General features: G+C 42.3%; 1 protein-coding gene across 1 annotated transcript; it reads left to right on the forward strand.

The window, feature by feature from the left end:
- The first annotated feature begins 3,699 nt into the window (after positions 1 to 3,699).
- On the forward strand, positions 3,700 to 22,475 carry cnstb (consortin, connexin sorting protein b). The gene is made up of 11 exons (XM_069158673.1): positions 3,700 to 3,979; positions 8,294 to 8,784; positions 10,499 to 10,608; positions 13,085 to 13,115; positions 15,006 to 15,092; positions 15,231 to 15,342; positions 16,010 to 16,031; positions 16,127 to 16,187; positions 16,856 to 17,112; positions 20,224 to 20,368; positions 20,610 to 22,475. Exons 2-11 carry the CDS (start codon positions 8,697 to 8,699, stop codon positions 20,816 to 20,818), a joined length of 1,122 nt encoding a protein of 373 aa, XP_069014774.1. The 5' UTR covers positions 3,700 to 3,979; positions 8,294 to 8,696; the 3' UTR covers positions 20,819 to 22,475.
- Positions 22,476 to 22,479: the final 4 nt, after the last annotated feature.

Genomic DNA, 22,479 nt, shown 5'->3' on the forward strand with positions numbered 1-22,479 from the left:
GGCGGAGAACCCGGAGAGAACCCACGCAAGCACAAGGAGAACATGCAAACTCCGCACAGAAAGGCCCAGGACCGGATTCGAACCCTGAACCTTTTTGCTGTGAGGCGACAATGCTAACCACTGCACCACCGTGCCACCCTAAAGAAGGCTGATGGTTTCAGGCACATTTTGGACTTTTTAAAAAAAATGGTATGAACTTTTGATTAACTCTTTTTTATGTTACCAGACATTAACACGACACTACATGTGCAGGTTGTCCTTTAAAAAAAACTATAACACTGTGTTTATGTAGCATTGTACAGTATATTCAAAGCCATCAGTTCAGCTAAGTGCAGCATTTAATGCTAACAGGACATTTCCGTGTAGCTAAAGGACAATGATTAGAAGCTGTCCTGTTCATGTAAAGAATCTGCTGAGTGTTGAATGCTTTTTACATTTTGCTGCAAGGTGATAAACTAAAAGACACTCTTGGTTCTTGAAACCTGCCTCTCGTGAAAGTATTCCTCCGGGTTAAAATCTTTACAGACAATATATTGGATAAAACTACCATGGCTGCAACTAGGTATCCATCAGAAGCGTGTAAAACACCCGTCAGTATTTGGGACGATATCATGTCAGTGTCACGTTTTGCCTCGTCCAGACATGAAATGGTGCGTTAGGTTTATGCACCAAAAACCATGCGGTTACATTCAGGAAAAGATCCTGGTTTGGGTTAGAATAAGAACTTTTACATCAGTAATGTGACATGTATGTATCACATAAGTTACTCAAGGTACGTCACACAAGTTATGTTTGTCTGTTACTACCGCGGGTCCCCTCAGCACAAAGACACTGCACCAGCTCCAGTATGTGTTTATTTAGGCCACAGTATCGATCTGTCACAGTCGCTGTGCTCTCCTGCTGTGCCTCCGAGCACACGCCCACCATCTGATCCGCAGCCACTCTCCTGCTCAGTGTCCCCAGGAGTGACAGCCGTGCTACTGCTGGACTTTATGGGGGGAGAGAGACAATCAGTGATTCGATGCACCTGCGCTAATTAAGTCTCTCCCTGGCACCGTTCCCTGAACCACTCCCCCAATCAGTCCCTCCTGCAGCTGACCCAAACCACGCCCCGCTACCACACTTACTTACGTTTCTCACGGATCCGAGCACCTGTCGTTCAGGTGAAAGTCCTATGATTGTTCCATCCAATCATCCCCTAACCCTTCAAATCACTTTGTACTTCACCACATGACTTCTGCACTCAACCTCCTCCTTCAAACATGGGTGTACTTTTCAGGCCTGTGCGAGAAAATGAACACGACACTGACGCGCTATCCTGTAGTGGACTGACAGGTGTCTTACCTGCTTTAGTGTGGTACACATCTGGACAGGGCTACTCTGGTAATTACAGCCCCAAAATGAAGCACTTTGGTAAATTTGTTAATCATCTGATTTCCCTCTGTTTGAGAAATTTATGGGGAAATTCACAACCTAGATCTTAAGTACACACATTCACTCACTGACAAGTAGCAAAAGCGGACATCGTGCTTTTCTTTAGATTTAGAATACATAAACATTTTAATGTGATCTTTAAGTTCTTTCTGCTCCTTATATTTAATATTCCTCTTTCTTATGAATCATTGAGCTACAGAAAATCATAAGTTTTAGTTAGTCAACATACTGTACTTGAACAAACAAAGTTTACTGCTGCCTCACGAAGGAAGTAATTAGTCATCTTTTATTTGGAGGAGGTTTGTCCATCACAGTTATTTTCCTACTGGGTGTTTAAAAAGGAATAACAAGCCACCTTTGATGCCATTTTGTACATAGACTTTGGTGCTAAACAATTACAAATGTGTATTTCATTATTTGAAACTGATGTAAGGAAGGAAGTTTCCAGAATCAAACAGCTGCTGGTGGGAAGCAAGGATTGAAGGACACCGTCAATGTTCTGAAGCTCCTGGACACAGAAACCAAAATTGTGAATCTTGTCTGTTTCTTCAGAAGAGGGCTGGTCGGTGATCAATAAACCGACTGTTAAAACACATTAGAGGGAAGAATAGAAAATGTGGATTGTACTCTCAGTGTAATGGAGGAGTAATTACTTTAAAGGAATAACGTCATTATGTCTAATGAGCCAATGAGAGACAATGCGCTGATGCATCGCAGTGAAGAAGAATTTCTACCTGGATCGATGCACTTCAACAAACATGAAGAAACACACACACATACACGCACACACACACACAAGCTGTTTGTTTTGTGAATCCTATTAATCAGCATGTTGTACTTCACTGTGAATGAAATGACCACACCTCTGTTAGTTTCTGTGTTCGTTTAGAGACATCGGAACCTGTACATCCTTCGATTAGCAAAAATTAAAGTCGTCATGATGTTCCTGCTCGAGCTTCCGTCACATCTGTGTGTCTGATTAGAGGCATTTTTTATGTATGCGTGTTTGTGTACTTAAGGATGCGTGCGCAAAGAAAAAGGGAGTGAAATCTCTCCTGCGTTGATGTGATGCAGCACAACGTCAACAACAGGAAGTGAAAAAGTAATGAGAGCAAGCAGAGTTCAGCCCTAAAGCAGCCCAATTATACAGTCGGAGTCATTAAAGGAGAGAAAGACAAACTGGAGCGAAACACACACACGCACGCACACACACACACACACACACACACACACACACACACACACACACACACACACACACACACACGCAAACTTTCTTGCCTGACTTTGCAATCCCTCTCTTTCTGCTCCAATTCCTCATTGTTTAGCCTCATCTGAAGTTCAAGAAAATCCTCTTCATGAGACCCACACAGGACAAACACACCACACACACACACACACACACACACACACACACACACACACACACACACACACACACACACACACACACCCTCTGAGAAGTTTAAAATTTTGATATGATTTAAAAAAAAAAAAAAAAAAGAAGCTAAAATATATAATGTAAGCTACAGGTTCAAAAATGGTTTAGAGTCCATTGATATCACAGATGTTAAGGTGCCTACAAATATCCCGTGATATTGCAGTGAGTATTATTTCACAAGCCGAGTGTTTTGATTCATTCAAACTCTCACTGATGAATGATGTGTTCATTTGGCACATTCCTCTAATTCTTTCCAATTTCTTTCCATTACTTATATGATACCACATGTAACAAAACTATACATCTTCAATCTAAATATTTGGCCGAAGAACATGGTGTTATTTCCTGGGATTTACCTGAACTATAGCTACAACTAATTTGCTTCTTATTAAACAATATTACATCTTAAAATGACTTGTGGGGCTGATGTGTTCAGAGGAAAGTGTCCCCTTAATATCCAGTCTCTGTATGAAAGTGACATATTTTCACATATCAAAAGGACAAAGGATTTGAGGTTGAAACATTTGATGTTTGCCGTGTATATAGACTTACAGTGAGACCATGATGACAAAGAAGAAGAATAGACGGATTCAGAATATATACCACAATTAGTATGACTGACGTGTAATTCATAAATCTGATCAGTTTAAATAATCGATCCATTCTGATTATATAAACGTGACAATACAACGAACAGGCGATGCACATTTGGAACATTTCTCCTTGTAATCCGGTGCACGGTTTATCATTTTAACATCACCCCATCATATGACCGCTTTATCTGCGGTTACATAACCGCTGACACAGCCACGAGCCAGTGGGACACATCTGCCGGAAGATGGCAGCCTCCGCCACGAGCACACGTCAAGAAATAAACATGTCATGTAGGACTTGTGTTTTTCTGAAATGAGGGGAAGCAGAAAAAAAAAAAAAATAAAAATCCGTAAACAAGAAGCATGAGAGAGTGTGATAGGCGGACGGGTGACAGAGAGAGGTCTGCGGGGCTGCTGCTGTAGGCCGACGGGGAGAACAGGGGGGAAAACACCGCGACGCTGTTTCGGGGCGTTGATGTCCAGACGCGAAACTGAGAGACATCACCCAGCAGTGAGTACATCTCTCCATCCCTCAGACCCGAGCTGTGTATTCCGTGTTATTACGAATTTACAGGAAGACGATAGATGGTCTCTTTTAATAACAGCTGGGTAATTTACGTGTTAGAGGGGTTTCACAGCAGTATGGGAAATTTGTTACGACAATAAAGAGGAGTAACACCAGAAACGCAGTAAAGTCTACAGCCTACTTTACAGACACGCGGACATATGGATGCTGTGGTGCTCTTTCTGTAAGATCAGCCTCTTCACAGCCTTAATGTCCATGTCATGTGTGATACAAAATAAATAAATGAGGAAGACTCGTGGAAATGTCATCTGGGTAGAAAAAAAAAAAAATACGTTTAATGAGCGCGAGGGTTCGTTGTGCACGAAAACGTCAGAGACACGTGCACAACACGCACGCGGCCACCCAGTTGTGCGACATTTGTTTTAATGGGAAATAATTGAAACCACTCGACAGTCAACTTTAGTAAGAACAGCACAAACTAAATGCTGCGTTTGTTCTTCGCAGCTGCGAGAGGCAGTAGCAGCAGCAAGATGCATGTAGTTTTGTCAGGATTATATCAAATGCACATATTAATGGTGTTTTTCTTTTTAAGCTAATTTTTTTTTTTGTAGCGTTCTTTCTACCTTTCAGGCTGCCGTCATTGTTATTTATTTCAGAGGCGTTTGAAGCCAAACTTAAAGGTCCCATATTTGACACTCTTTTTTTGCAATCTTGACATCCATCCAACCATCTGAATACATTTTTACATCTTCTGTCTTAAGCTTCCCGCTGAATCTCTACCACGACCAGGCTGTTTGTGTCTGTTTTGTTTTAAGGTAGACTTCACCGATATCAGTCTTCTGATTGGCTGACTTTCTCTGAGTGATGGACGCCTAGGCCAGCTTTTCTTCGATCTGGTAACTTGCTAGCACCGCGACTGAATGACTGCTTGGTATTTTCTTCTGCATAAATGGTTGGACTGTGGGTTGTGCTGTGCACATATGACATGAGTGTGATTTTGTGACATCACAAACTTGCAGAAGTCCAGACTGCTTGTCCAAACAGCATAGGTGTTGAATATGGACTGTGTGCTTTTCTCCGTGGAGTGTTTTGACACTTTCATAGTAGGTATCTTGGCTACTGTGTGACTTAGGTGTTAGTTATGATTCCAAATAACTTGTTAAAACACCACAAAAGTCACTCAATAGCACAAACAAACAAACTGACTGAGGCCGCGGTAGATCAGCAACTCCCGTGTTCTGCGAGGTAAAATGATCGTTTTTATCAAATGAGTCTGGTGGCATTGAAGAGCGCGATTCATTGTTGCAGTTCCCCGTCTGAAAGGGCTGTGTGACAGAAAGGTCAAGTGGTGAAAGTATTCTAAATATAACATACACTTAAACTAATACAGATTGTTTTAGGTGGGTCTTTGGTCTGTTGGCTAAAATATGATTTGTTGCAACTCTACAAACTATAGACCAGCAACTCTCAAGTTCTGCCAGGCAAAATCACTGTTTTTGACAAAGGAATCTGGCGCCTTTGAGTGATGTAACGGTTTTAGTTATTTCTGTGATAAAGGCTGTCGGATGGCAATGTAAAGCAATGAACCAGTCACCATATGTCCTATAGGAGCTAAAAAAAAGTCCCTCAAGATGAAGTTCTAACTACAATGGTTGTCGGTTTCAGCAAAAAAAAAAAAAAGCAGGTACTTCCTCCTGCAGTTCTTACAACTATGAAAAAGTTCCTGTTCTCTGGAACCACCTCATGTTGCACCACCATGTTTCTGCAGTAGCCCACAATGGAGAAACCAAACCTGGGCTCGAGAGTGGGCTTATGTGTTCAACATGGCCACCATCGGTTCCTTTATATGCTTGGCGAGGAAAAGTAAAGGCAACAGCAAATGTCACATGGAGTAGAGAACTAATTAGCATTCAAAAGAACACAAAAGAAAACTGATGGACAAGAAAGAATAATTTGAGATATTTGGAACTATGTTTATACAAAAATCAATACCATTTTCATATCTTTACAGTAAATCTGAAGCTAGAGCTAGCAGCCAGCCACACTGTCAAGTACTGTACAAAGTAGAAGGTTTTAGTAAAGATAGTTTTCAGCATGAATCAATTCAGAAGGCAAAACACTGTAAAAGTAAACCCACAACTGTCGCAACATATTTTAGTACAATTAACATCGATTTTCAACTTGACCTTCCCTCGCATCATTCTTAATGTTATGCTAAACATCCTATGAGTCAGTCTCTGCTCCCGGCATTTGTACTTTGTGTCACATTCCATGTTGCAGATCTCACGACGTTCACATGACTGCTAAAATGCTGCGTGGAAGCTTAGTATCACACAGCTTTCGTGCTCTCGGACCACTCGGGCTGAAAATGCAAGTTTCATGAGGCGGAAATATCTTTTATCTACAGCATGGCAGCCATAGTTAATTCATTCTCAACCAATGCAGAGATGAGGTCACTGTATTTGGGAGCCTGTAGAGGAGTTTGTGTGTGAAACTGCACCAGGTGTGATTTGAGCAGATGGACGCAGGTCTGTAGCATTAAAACGGTGATCGCCTCTCAAACCGTCATAGGAGGAAAAACTAAACTGGCAAGATGGAACAAGGTCTAAAAAAATTCACAAAGCCTTCACAAAGCAGTGTATGGTTTCTCTGGATAATCGTCAGTGACAGGACTGGTTAGAGGTTAAAGCGACTTCCCTGTAAAAGGTCATTCTTCCTGATAATGTCAGCCTTTTGTCCACCGTTGCAGGTAAACCCTTGGGAACTTGATGGGAAATAGCTGTAGGTCAAACACTTAATCCCTACCTTGTCAGGCATCATGGATCTGGATGAAACATCAGTTTATGGCCTTTAAATGGAGCTTTTATATATTTGACACTTTCATGCAATACCATATATGATTTTGTGTCATGTATCACAGCAAAGTGTCTAATACACCCTTCAGTCCACTCGAGGACACTATGTCAGCGTCATGTTCTGCCTCGTCTAAGCGTGAAAAGAACACGTACTGTATGTATGACTGTGGAGGGAGGAGGTCATGTGACGGAGTACGAAGAGTGATAAAGTCCGTGTCGGGAAGATATCGAAGGTGTTGGATGGAGCGAGCGCAGGACTTTCACAGAGGAGACCTGCGTTCGAGTCTGAGGAAGCAAAAGTCAACCTGGATTTTTTTTTTTTAATGAAATGTAACTTTACTTACATAGTAAAACGTATTTAACTTGCGTAATGTACATTAAGTAACTCACGTGATGTATGTAACATTACTTTACATTTTATTTAGAATAGATTACATAAGATTATTATTCCTAACCAGGTAGTTTTTCCTGAACCAAACCACTCGTGTTTTGTTGGCTAAGCCGAAGGCACCTTACTGACACGATGTGTTGTAGTGGACTGATGGGTGAATTACACCTTTTGTGTGTTTGAAACTTCACTCGGTGAATTATTAGTTGCTGAGTTTAGGAAGATTTAGAGGGTTTCTATGAAATGCTGAGATGAGTACGCCCTTTGGTGCCAAGACATACAAACATGGAAAAATAGCTAGATAGCACTTTAAAGCTCAACACTTATCAGCTGATTAACTAGCTAGTTGGCCGTACTTTGTATTTGGAAAAAAAACCCTTATATTTGTTAGTTTGTATTAATATCCCATTCTTTGTTTTCAATTTTTTTTTCTATTTTCATGTTAAATCCATTTATTATTATAATGTTTTTTTAATAATTGATCATTTCAGTCAACAAAATTCCAGAGAATAGTGGAAAGTGATCACGTTCTCGCTGTGCTACCGACGTGACATCAGGTATGCCCGTTGACATTGTGGGTCCTCCACTTAAATCCAGACTGAAATATCCAATTATGTGATGGACTGGCAGCAATTTTGTCCAAACATTAATGGCTCTCTACAATATTTTGAGATATTTACGGATAGAGCCAGAACACATGTCATCCTGAACGTTAAGACCTTTATGTTGGAAGAACTGACTCTGGATTATAAATAGCGCACAGAGTGCTGTCTGTCTGTGACATACTCACTGCTAATTGTTCTTCTACACAGTCGACTATGACGTTATTTTCAACCCAAGATTCATTCAGAAGGGAGCACTCTACCATGCCTCAGTTGGTAGTCATAGTTTAGACACAAAGACGACCCATTTAGTCAATGACATAACTGCCATTCACCAGCAGTCCTGCTTCTCTTTGCATCTAACTCTTTCTTCCTCTGTTCCTTCTGACAACGCGTTGCATGCATGCGGCATATGATGTTCTCTTTTTAAAAATGGCCTTAATTTTTTTGACAGCTTGCTGGGGAGAAGGAAAGGAAGCTACGCTGAGTCCGGTGTGGAAGAAAAAAATAGAAGAGGCGCAATAAATAAACCACACAGGACTGGAGGACGGCAGAAAGCCTGTGAGAGCTGGGAACTACATCTTCCACAGCCCTGCCTTCGTAGACTGTGGTGGACGTTTCAAACCTCTCTGTTCTGGCCACCCAGGGGAGGTGATGGAGGATTGAATCACATGCTCTGTCAAGACTGATCTCAAACTAAAACTACCAGTGCTCGAGGCGCCCTTGAATCTTTTCCGGGAACTTACTGCCGCACAAACTTTCTCAAGTAGTTCACTGATCTCTCTCCTAGAAGGAAGGCCTGGAAAAAAGAGAGCCAGCTGGAGGGTCTCCGAGCAGCTTCAGGGGAAGGAGAAGGGATGGGTAACAAAAACACCTGCCCGCTCAAAGGTCCCGAAACTGGGGCTACACAGAGAGCGGAAGGGGTGTTCATCGACAGCGACACAGGTAGAGTACTTGTCTTTCTCTTATTGTGTGCATTATACAACTGCTTTGTGTTTTTTCTCTTGGCACCTTGGAGGATTCAGCTCTTTGTGCAGTATATCAGCTACTGTGGGTGGGAATGACACTCAAAAAATATATGGCTCATTCAATAAAATGCCTCTCAGAGATTGTACATCATCCTTTAACAACCCTTGACTGACTTTATTAATCTCATAGCACAGTGGAGTCACAGCAAAGTAGAAGGAGAGCACACAATCTGTACAGGAATACTGATTGAAAGGTTTTCATAACAACTCAAAGCTTATCATCCATCTGCGGACCACGGTTGGAAAAAGCAGAGCTTAAGATGATCAGGATGATGCTAAGCTGTGAGGAAGCCAAGGCCGATACTCTTAGATGTGTGTCCTGTGCTATACAGCTGAAGTTGATAAGCGCTGTTACATAAGTGCTGCACCGTTTGGCTACAGCTAATCGTGACTAATTGTCACAGTGACGGTGGCAGGCGAGGGGCTCGCAGGCTGTCACCAATAGCAACCTGCTGAGGTTTTGCCCGTCAGGTTAGGCACGTAGCGTATCCCCTGGAGATGACACCCACACACACATGCACCGTGACTTACATTCATTTCCTGAAGACTTATTGTAGCCACAAGGATTTTCCCAACTCTAAACCTTAACATGAGCCTTACCCTAACCGTGAACCAAGCCTTCGCTGAAAAATGGAGTAGTGTTCTTTATGATGAATTTCTTTTTTGTCAGTCAAGCTGCAAAAATGCTGGATCCTATGATTCCCATGATTCAACCGCTAGCATCACATTGTCAGACATCCCCTGCCTGGTAGATGCTCAAGTCTTTCAAACTCCCAACACCAACACCAAAACTGAGATAACCCTGATGACATCATCGCGGGGGGAGGAGACTTGACAAAAATACTCTAGAGCAGAGAGTGTATATGAAAGTGGACGTAGCTTCCGGGTCTGAAAAATGAGGCCGATGCAGAAGTGCATTAAGCTGTAATACCACCAGGTGACACTAGAGGTTGGCTCCAAAAAGCCTCCAGCTCCAAAGACTCCTATTCAACTGGTCTCCAAAAATGATCAGTCAATAGAATTTTTTCTAGCTAAACTCGCTCCTTCTGATTAGTTTTCTGGCCGTCAATCTTAAAACAATCCCATCATGAGTTTGAAAATAAGCTTTAAAAATAGGTTACTTTGGAGGCGTGTCTGTTTGATTGACAGGTCTGTGGTGCAGTCAGGTTACAGCTATTGGTGGGCAGGACGTAGTATCTTTGGGTTTCCAATCGGATTGAGTCAGATCCACCGCTCGCTCCCCCCCAGCTCGTCCAAATATGGTCCAAACTGCTCCAAGCCAGCAAGATGGCGATGGCCAATTTCCGAACTCGAAGCTTCATAACGGCCGTTAACAAACCAACGAGCGACGTCACTGCTGGTTGCAGCTCGATTCAGAACCATAGAAGACAATATACAAATGCATTAGGACTATTATGAGTTATATTGGTAATAATTTCATGCTAATACATTCTGTAAGTGATTGATGACACCAACCACAGATGATTCAGCAAGTGTAACACAACAGCAGAGATCCTGGGATCAGACATTACAAGGTGAAGATGCTGCAGGTTACTGCTATGATGTTACTTAAACCTTTGACACATTTGATATGTTTCATTGTAGAGTTTGTTTGTGTTTTATGTTTCTAGGAAGCGTCTCCAGAGATGGACCACAGGGCCCCAGCCCTGAGCTGCTGGCCTCCCTGCAGTCCCTCGGAGAAAACAGTGACTCCACGCTGCTGCCACACTCCCTTCACCAGGTGTGTGTGTGTGTGTGTGTATGTGTGTGTGTGTGTGTGTGTGTGTGTGTGTGTGTGTGTGTGTGTGTGTGTGTGTGTGTGTGTGTATGTGTGTGTACGCGCGCGTTGCTCAACAACCGAGAGGAAGATCTTCTCCCAAATCCAGAGGGAAGGCTACGCGTCTTTATTTAGTCTGACAGAAAAGCTTTGTGTGTGTGTGGGTGTGTGTGTGTGCATCCTCATATATTTATTACAGCTACAGTATATCTTGTTTCTGCGTGGCGGTCCTTCTGCACTGCTCATAAAGTCTTATCTTTTCTCTGTTAGCGGAGGCAAATATAACAAAGCCGGTGCCTCGGAAATGGATCAGAAAAGCCTGGTAGAGTTTCACCACCAGCAAATGTAATAAGATACGGCTTGGTTTACAATTTAAAAAGTCCGCTGTCTGAAAGTCACCCTCTGTAAATGCATCGCTCAAGGAGACATCAGCAGTGGTTAGTGGAAGTAGAAAGGAACATTATGTTCTACTGTGCAGGTGCAGGGAATTGAACTGGCAACTCTTTTGTTCATGTGTTTGTCAGCACCCTGCCTCAGATCACAATGATGGTGTTCAACTGACATACTAATTAGCAGTGTGATAAATATAGTTTGCCTCCGGCTCTGTGTCGTTGAAAAGGATCACCGCAAAACATCAGCGGTTTCACGTTGTAATCTCAGTTTCCTCACAGCATTGTGGATGGGATTCGTTTGTCTCACTGTTGCAGAGCTTTGAGGAGCTTGTAGTTTACTTTGCATCGCTGCCAACTGCAGAAATCATGGTACCAAAGATAAACGGTTTTGCTTCAAATAGTGGGACAGAAAAGGAGTGGCAATGTGCAGCAGCCGAGGTCAGTCTGACTCGGAAAAAGTAGTTTATATGATCCAGACTGTAAGAGTCAGACACGTAGTGGGAGTTGTTTTCACAATGTCAGTCAAATGACAAGGAAGTTGTGTTGGTGTGAGCGATGCTACATGTAACTACGGCCCTCCTTAAGCAGAAACATGGTCAGTGTCTACGATACTCTATCAGGAATTAAGCTCCATATTAGGTCATACATGGGAGCACCTGCTATTTTGGTGCACAGAAAAATGTCAAAGGCTCATTTGTCTAAAGCAAAAGAACTAGTCTTTTCACCAGGGATTTCAGCGTGGACTTGAGGAGACAGCGACCATCAAACTTTATGTTAAATTGGGAAAATCGGTGACAGAGACAGTTGAAATGTTTCAGAAAGCCTGCAGCAATGAAGCGATAAGGTGGGCGAGGTGTTTTAAGTGGCATTTACGTTTCAAAAGGGCAGAATGTGGCTACAAGACCAAAGAAGGTGCGTCAGGTCCGGAGCACCCGGGGTGGATTTTCTTGGTTGTGAATTCGTCCCCTTCGTCAGACTGTCAACACCGACTTCTACTGGGATGCTCTGTGACATCTTTGGTTCTCCAACTACACAATGCGCCTGCTCAAAGTGTGTTGCCCCTAATTGATGGATTAGAGTGCATCTTTCTATTCCCAAAACATTTGACACAAAGTTTTATGTGTGCTCTCTCTGCTCAAGTTTCAGGTCCTTGCTGATGTCACAAATGCAAACAGGAGAGTCATTGGTTTTGGATTGCCCCTCGTATAAAGTAGAGATAGGTGTAATAACATATTCAAAAATATGGAGAAACTACAGGCCACTGAAGACACAACTGTATGGTACAAAATAAATGTAGAAATACTTAACTGGAAACTAACTATACCTAAAATGATTAATACAATAATTGATTTAGTTGACTAATAGAAAATAATTTATTGGTTGCAGTCATTTTTCATTCAGTAATACCGAATATTTTTTTGTTTCAGAATAATTTTCTTTCTTTGATGCATATAAGATAGTATATTTAATATCTTGGGATTAGGGTCTCATAAAACAAGCAAAAAGTCATGTTGTCATGTGTTATTTGCAGTCTTTATTATAAATTAAAATACTTATCAGCTGCAACCCTGAAACTATGTTGTGTCGTGGAATTACAGATTTATATTCAGGAAGGGAAACTTTTCCATTTTTTAATGCACTAAATGAAACAGTGTCCTGGTGATGGAGATGGGAAACAAGGCCACAAAAACATGTTAATCTGGACCATAAGTAGTTACATGTGACTTCATTTCTTACAGGTTGTCTGCATGGTGCTGGTTCCTGGTCTGACACCGCCATGTGATCCTCATCTTTGATGGGATTTGGTGAATTTCAGACAAAAAACATCTACATTTTGTTGAACGCCCTAATTAGTGTTGGATGACATTTTTCAGCACAAAGACGTGTGGTTTAAGACCACTCGGTGCTTTGATGAGTCATGGGTTGATGACAATGGTTCACCGAGAAATGCCGTCACATGACTTCGGTTATTTTATACCACAGAGTAGGTTCAGTGTGACTCAGCTTACTGTACCTCCCGTCCAATCAATTATCTTTTTTTTCCCCAGATTGCAGAGGCCTACTCGGTTAAAGAGGACTGTATCCTTTCTGGTGCTCGGTGAGTCTTGTAATGCATTGTGACGTTTTCCAGAATTTAATGCATTGTGTCATTTTTCCCAGCTGAGTCAGACGGGTACATGTAATGATGAAAAAAGATGTAGGAGAGTCATATCAACTCTGTTGTGTAAGTGCTTTGACTGTGTTTGGCTGTAAAGGGGTTTACCTTTGGTGAGGGTCCACAATAAGAGCAGATGGGGGATTTACAAGTTGTTGTTTTTATCCTGTCCTGGTCTGATGAAGAATGAATTTGAACCTGTAAAGATGTCAGAGGAAAAAAAACCTCCAGTCATCTGTTCCTCTGTTTGTCTGGCTGGCTATCGGTCACATCATTGTCTGTCATGTTGTTGTTTTCTATCTGCTCATTTGCCTATCAGGCACTGGGTGTTCCCCATACTTTGGCTCAAAGCCCTAAGGGCTTCCAGTAGTAGTTTCCTCTGGCGCTGTTTGTGCTGTTGCCCCGGCAACATCTGCCGGCCTGTCTTGCTGCAAGGAGGATGGCGTGCATTTATGTGTACGTGTGAGTGGAGAGACAGAGAATTCGTAATGTATAGATGGAAGAGAGGAATCAGGAGGCAGGAAAGGAAACATGTCCAGCAGCAACAGCATGGCAGACTGTTGAGGGAGAATCTGGGAGAACAGGTTGTTGATATGTAAACGTGACAGGAGAATCCCACTGAAGCAACAAAATGTCACGACTTTAACCTTTTATCGAAACATTTGGTCAGCATCACAGTGATCTCTTCCAGTACAGCTTACAGAGCCTCACGTTACATCACAGGTATCTAAGTTTTGTTGCATTCCTTGTCCAGATTGATGCGTTTTCACACTAAAGAAAACGTGTCTGCTGCAGATTGTTAGCTGTGGCGGTTTTACTTTTTTTGACACATGATTCTACCGATGTTTCATCTATTACCACAGCAGAAAGCTTTGAGCAGTTACTTGAGTGTTCTTTGATTTTTTTTTTTTATACTTTACACTTTTATTCCACTACATGTCATGTTTGACCAGCTTAGTTAAAAATGACTTTGCAGATTTAGGTTAAGCTCCCAAAAAAGCGGCACATTAACCTAAAAAAAAAAACAACAGCCCTACTTTACCAGCTGTAACATTAAAGTAAACACATGAACTCATTTCTAATTACAACCCTACATTATAATTGTAAAATGGACCATTCGCCATGATTAATTTTGGTAGCGAATATTCAGATGCCAATACTTGTGTACTTTTACTTTTATTTATAACATGTCAACACCTTGGTCTATACCTCTTCAAAATGACCAGTTACTATTCACATGTATATTGGCGGATGGTTGATTTGCTCTGCCTCTATTCTTAATGGTATCTGGTGAATAGACAAGTTTCTTCTGTCATTTTCTGTTCTTACATATTAAGCTGCTGCTAGCAGTCTGATACCCAGACTGACTTAAAGTCAAGCTTTTGATGATGAGCCAGCTGAGCCCTTTTTCTCTGCTGCCAATGTGCTTGTCTTTGTTTATAGTTATTGTTTTATAGAAAGGTGCATCTGTGAGTCACCAGCCTGCTAAATTTTAGTCCAAATTTGCATTTAGTTGTTTTGGTGTCATGAAAATGAACACTTCTGCACAGGATAATGTTACATGAATGTTGTATTCTGCATCTTCTATCTTTAACATCATTCTGGATTTTTTTTTCTATTTGTGTTTTAAACATGACCGAAGACATTTGTACTGTCAAAATAATTTATAGGTAATTAAAGCCACTAAGTCTTAAAAGCCAGCATGATAAAACTAATCTATGTAAAGGTGTTGCTGATCAGAGATTTTTACATTGATCGCATCACTGTTTGTGTAGTAGAGTGTGCTCTGTATCTTTAACTGGTGATGCGACCAGATCAATGGGCCATCCAGTTCCTGCAGCTAGAGAAGCTCTACCATGAACGTCTGCTCTGCAACCTCGCCGCCCTGCAGGAGAACTGGGGTACTGAATGCATCTGTTTCTTTCCAAATATAAACTCTGTTTAAAAAAAACCTAAATATAATTCATGGCCATATATATATAATGAGAAGGTATGTATATTTATGTTGTGTGCACCTGTACCTCCGTATGTGCTCCCAGAGAGCCAGTGGAAGGAGAAGGAGGACACTGAGAGCAGCCGGTCTGATGAGACGGACAGTTTCAGTGAGAAACACATCGAGAGGCTGAGCCAGATGTGCAGAACACACCTCAGGTACTCCACAGCAGCAGACGTCACGCACATTTTGACATTTCTATGTCATAAATACTCAGATCATGTCACATTATGTCTTTCTGTATTTGGAGTTTTCGTAAGTTTTGACTCGTGTGCGGACTGCAGAAACTCGAACCACTCTCACTATCTCCAGTAAATTCCTCTCTAACATCACTTCCTCCCCTTACTTCCATCACTGTCAGACAGAAACCTTTTAGCCTCCATTTTGCCTTTTTGTAATTGGCTTCGAACACATCGAGGAGTCATACACCAGAGAAGAATTTGATAATGTCTGAGGATGCAGTGAAGAAAAAAAACCACACAGGAATGAATGGAAAAATCTATATTTCTGACAGGATAGAAAAGATTTCCGCAGTATAGTAATTTCCGCGAGACACAGACAAATACTGGAGGCCTGCATGCCAGACGCTGTTGTGTCCCACCTATGCTTTGACTCTGTTGGTATGTTACTGCTGCCCACGGTCATGTGATGCAGGTGGGTTTGATTTGGGCTGAAGAATAGACGCCAGTGTCTGTTGCAAACGCTCGATGAATGTTCAGAATAAGTTTTTAATAAGTTCGGTAACAAACCATTAACTTTGTTTGATCTTTCTCCACCTCTCTGTCCCTCTGCCTGCCTGTTCTTGTCTTTGTCTCCATCATTCAGACCATCTATCAGTCTGGAACAGGTAAGACATGTGAGCCTCCCTGTTTTATTATTGGGGTTTTCTTAATCTCAGACTTTTTCTTTGTGATGAATTGTCGACTATGTTTCATTCCACAGAACACGACGCTGAGAGACAGTCAGACCAACAATGAGACGCTAAAATCCCGGCAGGATAAAGGTAAACAAGCCGCTGTGGCTCAGATGGGCCAGAGGGTTGTCCACTAATTGCATGACCTTGCATGGCAGCTCTGTCGTGTGTGTATTTGAATGTGTGAAAAAGAAACACTGTAAAGCACAGACTTGAAGTTCACTCATCTGTTATTCTAACTTATGTTTGTGTGAATATAAAATGATCTGAAAATAATGTCAATAGTTAAATTCCCTCCTGATCAGTGTTCTGATGGTTTATCTGACAATAGTTCTATAAGTGATTTAGATATAAACCCTTAAAGAGAGGCAGTGTGGGGTTCATCCAAATTTGGTTACTTTTGTCTCCAAAAAAACAAGACAGTGAAGGCCAAAGGGCCTGATTAGAGGTTTCAAAACAGCCGTTCAAAACCAATAAGTGATGTGACGGTGTTTCCTCATGGTGCAGGACTGTAAAAATACAAGAATACGCTCTATTTGATCACTTCAGCTCATTATTTACAATGGAAAAGAGACAAAATTGTGTAAATTCTGGTTGATGTTTATAAAAGATCTCCTCCGTGTCATGACCTTTTAATCAGGGACACCTCAACATACATGGGTGTGCTCCTTCAATATACAGTAAAGTCACCAACTACCCTAATGCTTCATAAATAACCATCAATCGCTCAATGGGCGTTTGTTTCTTCCACATTCCAGACAACACGCCTGAAACACATGGGGATGAAGAAAAAGAGAAAAGCACGACCTCAGAGTCGGAGCTTCCCTCACCGCCGACAGAGGAGGAGGATGGAGGAGGAGGAGGAGAAGGGACATATGAGGAAGGACAGGAAGTAGAAGAGGAGGAGGAGCAGTGTGGTGAGACGCTGGAGGAGGAGGAGGTGAAGGTGGAGTGGCCGACGGGGGTTACCCAGGCCTCAGAGAACGACCTGGACAAACTGTCCCACACAGACGGGGTAGGAATCCATTTTTATTTAGTGTCTGTCTATCTGCCTTCACAGCTGATTAGTATAACAGGAAGAGGGGATGTCAACTTTCTAATATTATTTGATGTAAGTCAATGAGTGGACTGCAGAAATTGTATCAAAACAAAAATGCAGTGCAAACATGATTTATTTCCTTTCTCTCTACGTCTGCATCCATCTTCCTTCCTCCTTCCCTCGCTCGTCTCTCTTCTGTTTTCACGCTCTGCTATACTCTCCGTCTATGGAAATGAAGACTTTTTCCTTTCAGCTACACATCCTGACCAGCTCTTTGTCTCTGCTGGGACACGCCCTTCAGTGATCTCTGCGGTCCCTCCGTGAGATCATCGTCCTCCACCCATGCTCACTGGTGTGGCCTCACTCTTGGGGATGTCCAACCAGCCAAATGTGTTAGATTATTGAGCGGCGGCCTGAGCCAAGATATCATGTCCTGGCTCAAACCCCTGAGCTGGAGAGGCCTGGCTCTTCCTGGAGGTGGGGATGAAATCAGAGTCCAAACAAACAGTCCTGGCTGAAGGCTGAAGCATCAATGGCTTCAGGACGATGACTGTTATGCAGTCCAGCGGAGGGTTTTACAGGGAGGGACTCCTTTTCTTTGCAAATGTTGTATCACATTTTATGAGTGGCTTTGGAGGGCTTTCTATTTGCAAGATTGCACTTCCTCCTTTGTCTTAACAATTCCCCCAACATATTTTAGAAATCAAAACTCAGAGGAATGAGCTGCAGGCAAATTCCAGCTGGGAAGAACAGCAAAGAGAGTAAAAAAAAAGTAGCCCTAATTTCATGATAAACATCTGCCAGGCCTGAAGGAATAGTTTGTATCTACATTTCTATGAATTAGTTGTACGTTTTTGGGAACACTGACATCTACTGGGTTTTTGACAAACAGCAGCAAACAAGGCTGAACTAACGCAAACGTGTCAAGTCGAAGTGTAGTAGCTCTCAAAAGAAGATATATTCAGTCCTCGGCCAACCTAAACACCTAAACTCTGACCTGCTGAAGAAAACTGAGCTGCAGGCAGCAGCATTAACTTATAGCCATTAATATAATAGATCACTGTTAACAATGTGATGTGTAAAAAGACTGTGTCCTCTCAGAAGCCCAGAATAAAGCATTAGAAACATATGAATGACGTGACGTTTTATGATGCTTTGGTGGCTTTGGATGTTTCTGTTAGTTCAGTTCTGTTTGCTGCTCTTCTTTCCTGTCCGGCAGACTCCGGACTTACAGCCTGTGCTAACACTCGTACATAAATAACCCAATCACTAACTCAACACCGTCAGTCCATTATCTGGACCCGCTTCATCCTGTGCGGGGTCACAGGGGTGCTGGAGCGTATCCCAGCTGACTGTGGGAGAAGACCTATATCGCATTCGCAATTTAAAATCACCAATCAACCCAACATGCATGTCTTTGGTTGGACCAGAGCACTCAAAGAAAATCCACGCAGGCGCAGGGAGAACATGCAGAGAGGCCTCAGCCAACTCAGCAGTTTCAAACCTACGACCTTTTTTTGATGTCCTGCTTCATGTGCTAACCCCCTCCCAAATATGTAAATATGATTGGCTGGATTTTGCCTGCTAGCTTCATTGCGTTAGGGACAGCGATGTCTGCCTGTCTGTTTGTCCACCAGTTTGATCTGGACTGAAATATCAACAAATGATGGACAGATTAAGATGAAACTGTGGACACTCACAGGATAAATGCCAGAGATTTTACCTCCAGCATGATCGCGAGGTTGACCTGTACAGTTCTGGGTGAAATCTTTCTCCACGTGATAAATTTCCAGACGTTTACGTCCCGACAGATTCCTCAAACAAAGCAGATTTTCATTTAATATCACAATTTCCACCAGCAGAGAATTGTGATTTGCTCCCAGAGCGGCTGACGTACAGGCAGACATCATATACTCACGTGTCTCTGTGCATGAAGCGAAAGTGATGACCAGTGCAACACTCAGCATGTTATTGACCCACTGGCCACGCAGAATAATTGACCTATAAATTATGGCAGCACATGAGGCCGACAGCTTGAGAGATTACTCCATTTGAGTGGCGAGCATACGACGGAGCAGCGAGTCCTTTCTGCTCTGCGGTTTGTTCAGAGGGTTCAAACAGGTCAGAAGCTCTTCATTAGGGTGTTTGGTCTGCAAAGCTTTTCTCCTGTTACTGCAGGCCGAACCTCACACAGGAGCTCTGTATTGCAATGAATGGTAATAATGTACGGAGCTTCTCCCGTCTGATTTCGACCCCCCTTTGCACACTGAGCATGCTCCGTCGTGATTAGTCCGTCCTGCTGAGTCTTTCCAACACAGAGAATAATTTGTGCTCGTGTGCTGCTGCACCTGTGCTTCACCAACGCTGCGTTTACTCGTCTCAGCCAAACTTCTGTGGCTCCGCTCCAATTCATCTAAAACGCTGCTGGGTTTCTGTTGACCAGCGCCGACCACGCTGTAGGTCGGCCATTCCCCTGCTGATGGAGCCTGTTCATGGAAAACCGCTGACTATGTTAGATCTCGTATTTCATTCTGGGGTTTTAATGTCCTCATTTAAATAAAATTCAAGTTCATTGCGCTAAGGTTGAGACATGATAAAGTCTCCTAGTCAGAATCAGACGTTACATCTCCAAAGACTTTTCAACTACAGTTTATAAAATACGATTTAGACCTCAGTTTATGTTTTTTGATAGATTTCTTTCTCTAAAGACTCTACTGAGTTCTTACATGTCACTCAGAATGACAATGACACAAATGAAAATGATGCAGAGAGATTAAGGCTGCACTTTGGGTTTTAACTTAAAAAAAAAAAGTGGGAGCTATTCTGGCGTCACTATTGTGGCATTATTACATCATCTGTGTTCATTTTCACTGTCTGTGTTTGTTGCCTTGTTGGATGTATTTAGAGATGTGTCGGTCTCTGTCATTACTTTGGTTACCTTAATACAATCATTACCAACAGCACTGATGAACAAAGCTAAAATAAAACCAATCCGTACAGAAATAAGGGATGATGGAGTTGATGGATAATGTGACCAAACTTGCTGTCGACGAGTTCTCATCGTTCTCGTCTCTTTGTCACCATCAGAACTCGTCCCCAGACGGTCTGGTGTCCATCCTGAAGAGGAGGAGAGCGTCTCTGGATGGTTTGCCTCCAACGAGCAACACTGCTGTTAAACAGAACTCCAAACGCAAAGTTCGCTTCAGCGAGCCAGAGGACGGCATAGAGCAAGGTAGAGGAGAGCAAGCGTAAGATCGGTCATGAACACCGCACAGCTCCATCGTTCTGGTTTTATTAAAGTGTGTATTGATTGAATAGAGAAAGCAGCTTGAGAATCATCAACATTTTTATACAAACACTGGAGGGTTCTTTAAAATGCCTAAAAAAAGGACTGATGGTGAAATCTTCATCCTGCGGAAGGAAACACTTTGACACCACACACAAATTAACGGTTGTCCGTTTCCTACTTGCAGATGAGGTCGGTGGGGATTCCTGTCTGATCCTGTTGCTGCTGTGTTTGGTCACCGTGGTGATCAGCATAGGCGGGACCGCGCTCTACTGCACCCTGGTGGACACTTACTCCAACATCTGCACCGACTTCACCCACAACGTGGACTTCTACGTGGTGAACGTGCGCAGGTTCTTCGAAGGGCTCGGACACTGGCTGCCCCTCCGGACGTAGACTCTGCTGAGACCTGCGTTACAGACAAGAGCTCCTTCAGACATTTGAGCTGCGATGGACAGAAGCTGCGGTGTGGAGACAACAAGCATTGATCTGAGGCCTCCATCCAGAGTGTTTGAAGCTGTGATTTCTCTCCAGAGAATGAAACGGAGGGCTCTGAACAAAAGAGCTCGCATCCTTTGTCTCACTGAGACTTGTGAATCGGCTCGAACGGACTACGATTAATGTTGAACTGAACTGGTGCTCAAAGCAACACCAAACAGTAAAAACTGTCAGAGGTCACATTTTTTCACCTCGGAAGAAAAACGTGATGACGTGCGCATGTTTACTTTGTGTGTGTGTGGCCATTACAGAGACCACACAAAGAGGGCTCACAACTCTCAGCTATATATTTATATTAAAACAGCAGCAGTAGTTGATCTGTGTTATATTGGTTCCCTCACAGTTGTAGCAGATGTAACTGTGGATGCATTTGTCTTTTGTTTTCGGCAGATTTTGCTTTGACTTATAAAAAATGTCGTTCGAATTAATAGAATCATACCTGTGTGATGTTTTTTTTAGTGTCATCGATGGACCAAATGACCCCCCGCCCCCTCTTTTAATATCTTATATATTATCTTTTGCTCTGTGCAGACCCATTTCTGCTACACAAGTACACTGCAGGGGTGTACTCTTTTATCAGACACAGTAAACTGGTGTTTCACATTTTGAAAAGCAAGAAGGATTTTAAAGATCTTAATATTTTGGATAAACAGTGATTCCAGATGCAGACGAGTCTTTATGATCCTTTTATAGGAGTGATTTCATTACTGCGTGTTTACCTCAGTACATTCCTTGTATCATGGCAACGTGACCACTTCAAACAGAAGCTTTATACCGTGTGTGTGATATCGATATATACAAGTGCCCTATTAAAAACAAGGCACAGCATCATATTACAGCCTGCATGAATGATGCTTTTTGTGTAGATTCAAGAGGACTCTGGCTCTTGGTATGAAAATATCTAGTCTACAACTTTATAACAGTGCATTCCAGTGTGGTCATCATGGTTATCAGTATGCAATGCAGTGATTTAACAGCCGCTCCACAAACTCAGGCACTTACCCTGTGTTTGTACTTCCGGTGCTCAATGTTTTCATGTTCATCCTCTCGTGTGTGACCCTAAAATTTATGTTAAATCCCGTCTTTTCCCCTCAGTGTGCAAATATTATACACAATGACATTAAAAGAGAGAAGAAGTGCCTGTGCTTTGGACATCATTTTCAAAAAACAGGCATCATTTATTTGATCCTGAAGCAGAGCTTTAGAGGACCAACAGTTGCGTTTCCTGGCTGGCTCAAGTAACACAACATGCCTGCAAATATTAATATTTCATTGGAATAGAGAAAATTCAATTTGACCAGCATGTCCCTTTATCCATCCTTGCTTTGTACTGATGTTTTTGTTTAATTTATTTTTTATTTTATTCTCTCCTTCTGAACTGTAGATGTTTTCAAAGTGACAACTGTTACCTCTGTATTGTCACTGGGGATATTGTTTACCAACAAATGTTGCACTTGTGCAACCCAATGTTTCAATATTTATGTTCAATTGTGTCCACAAGGGAGTCAAAGAAACAATTAAATAAGGAACATTTGCGAGTTTTCTTTTTTAAGGCTTGG

The sequence above is a fragment of the Embiotoca jacksoni genome, unplaced genomic scaffold (assembly GCF_022577435.1).
Source record: "Embiotoca jacksoni isolate LCO1_2020_lvr unplaced genomic scaffold, fEmbJac1.0.p SCAF_23, whole genome shotgun sequence".
In the NCBI taxonomy this organism is placed as follows: Eukaryota; Metazoa; Chordata; class Actinopteri; family Embiotocidae; genus Embiotoca; species Embiotoca jacksoni.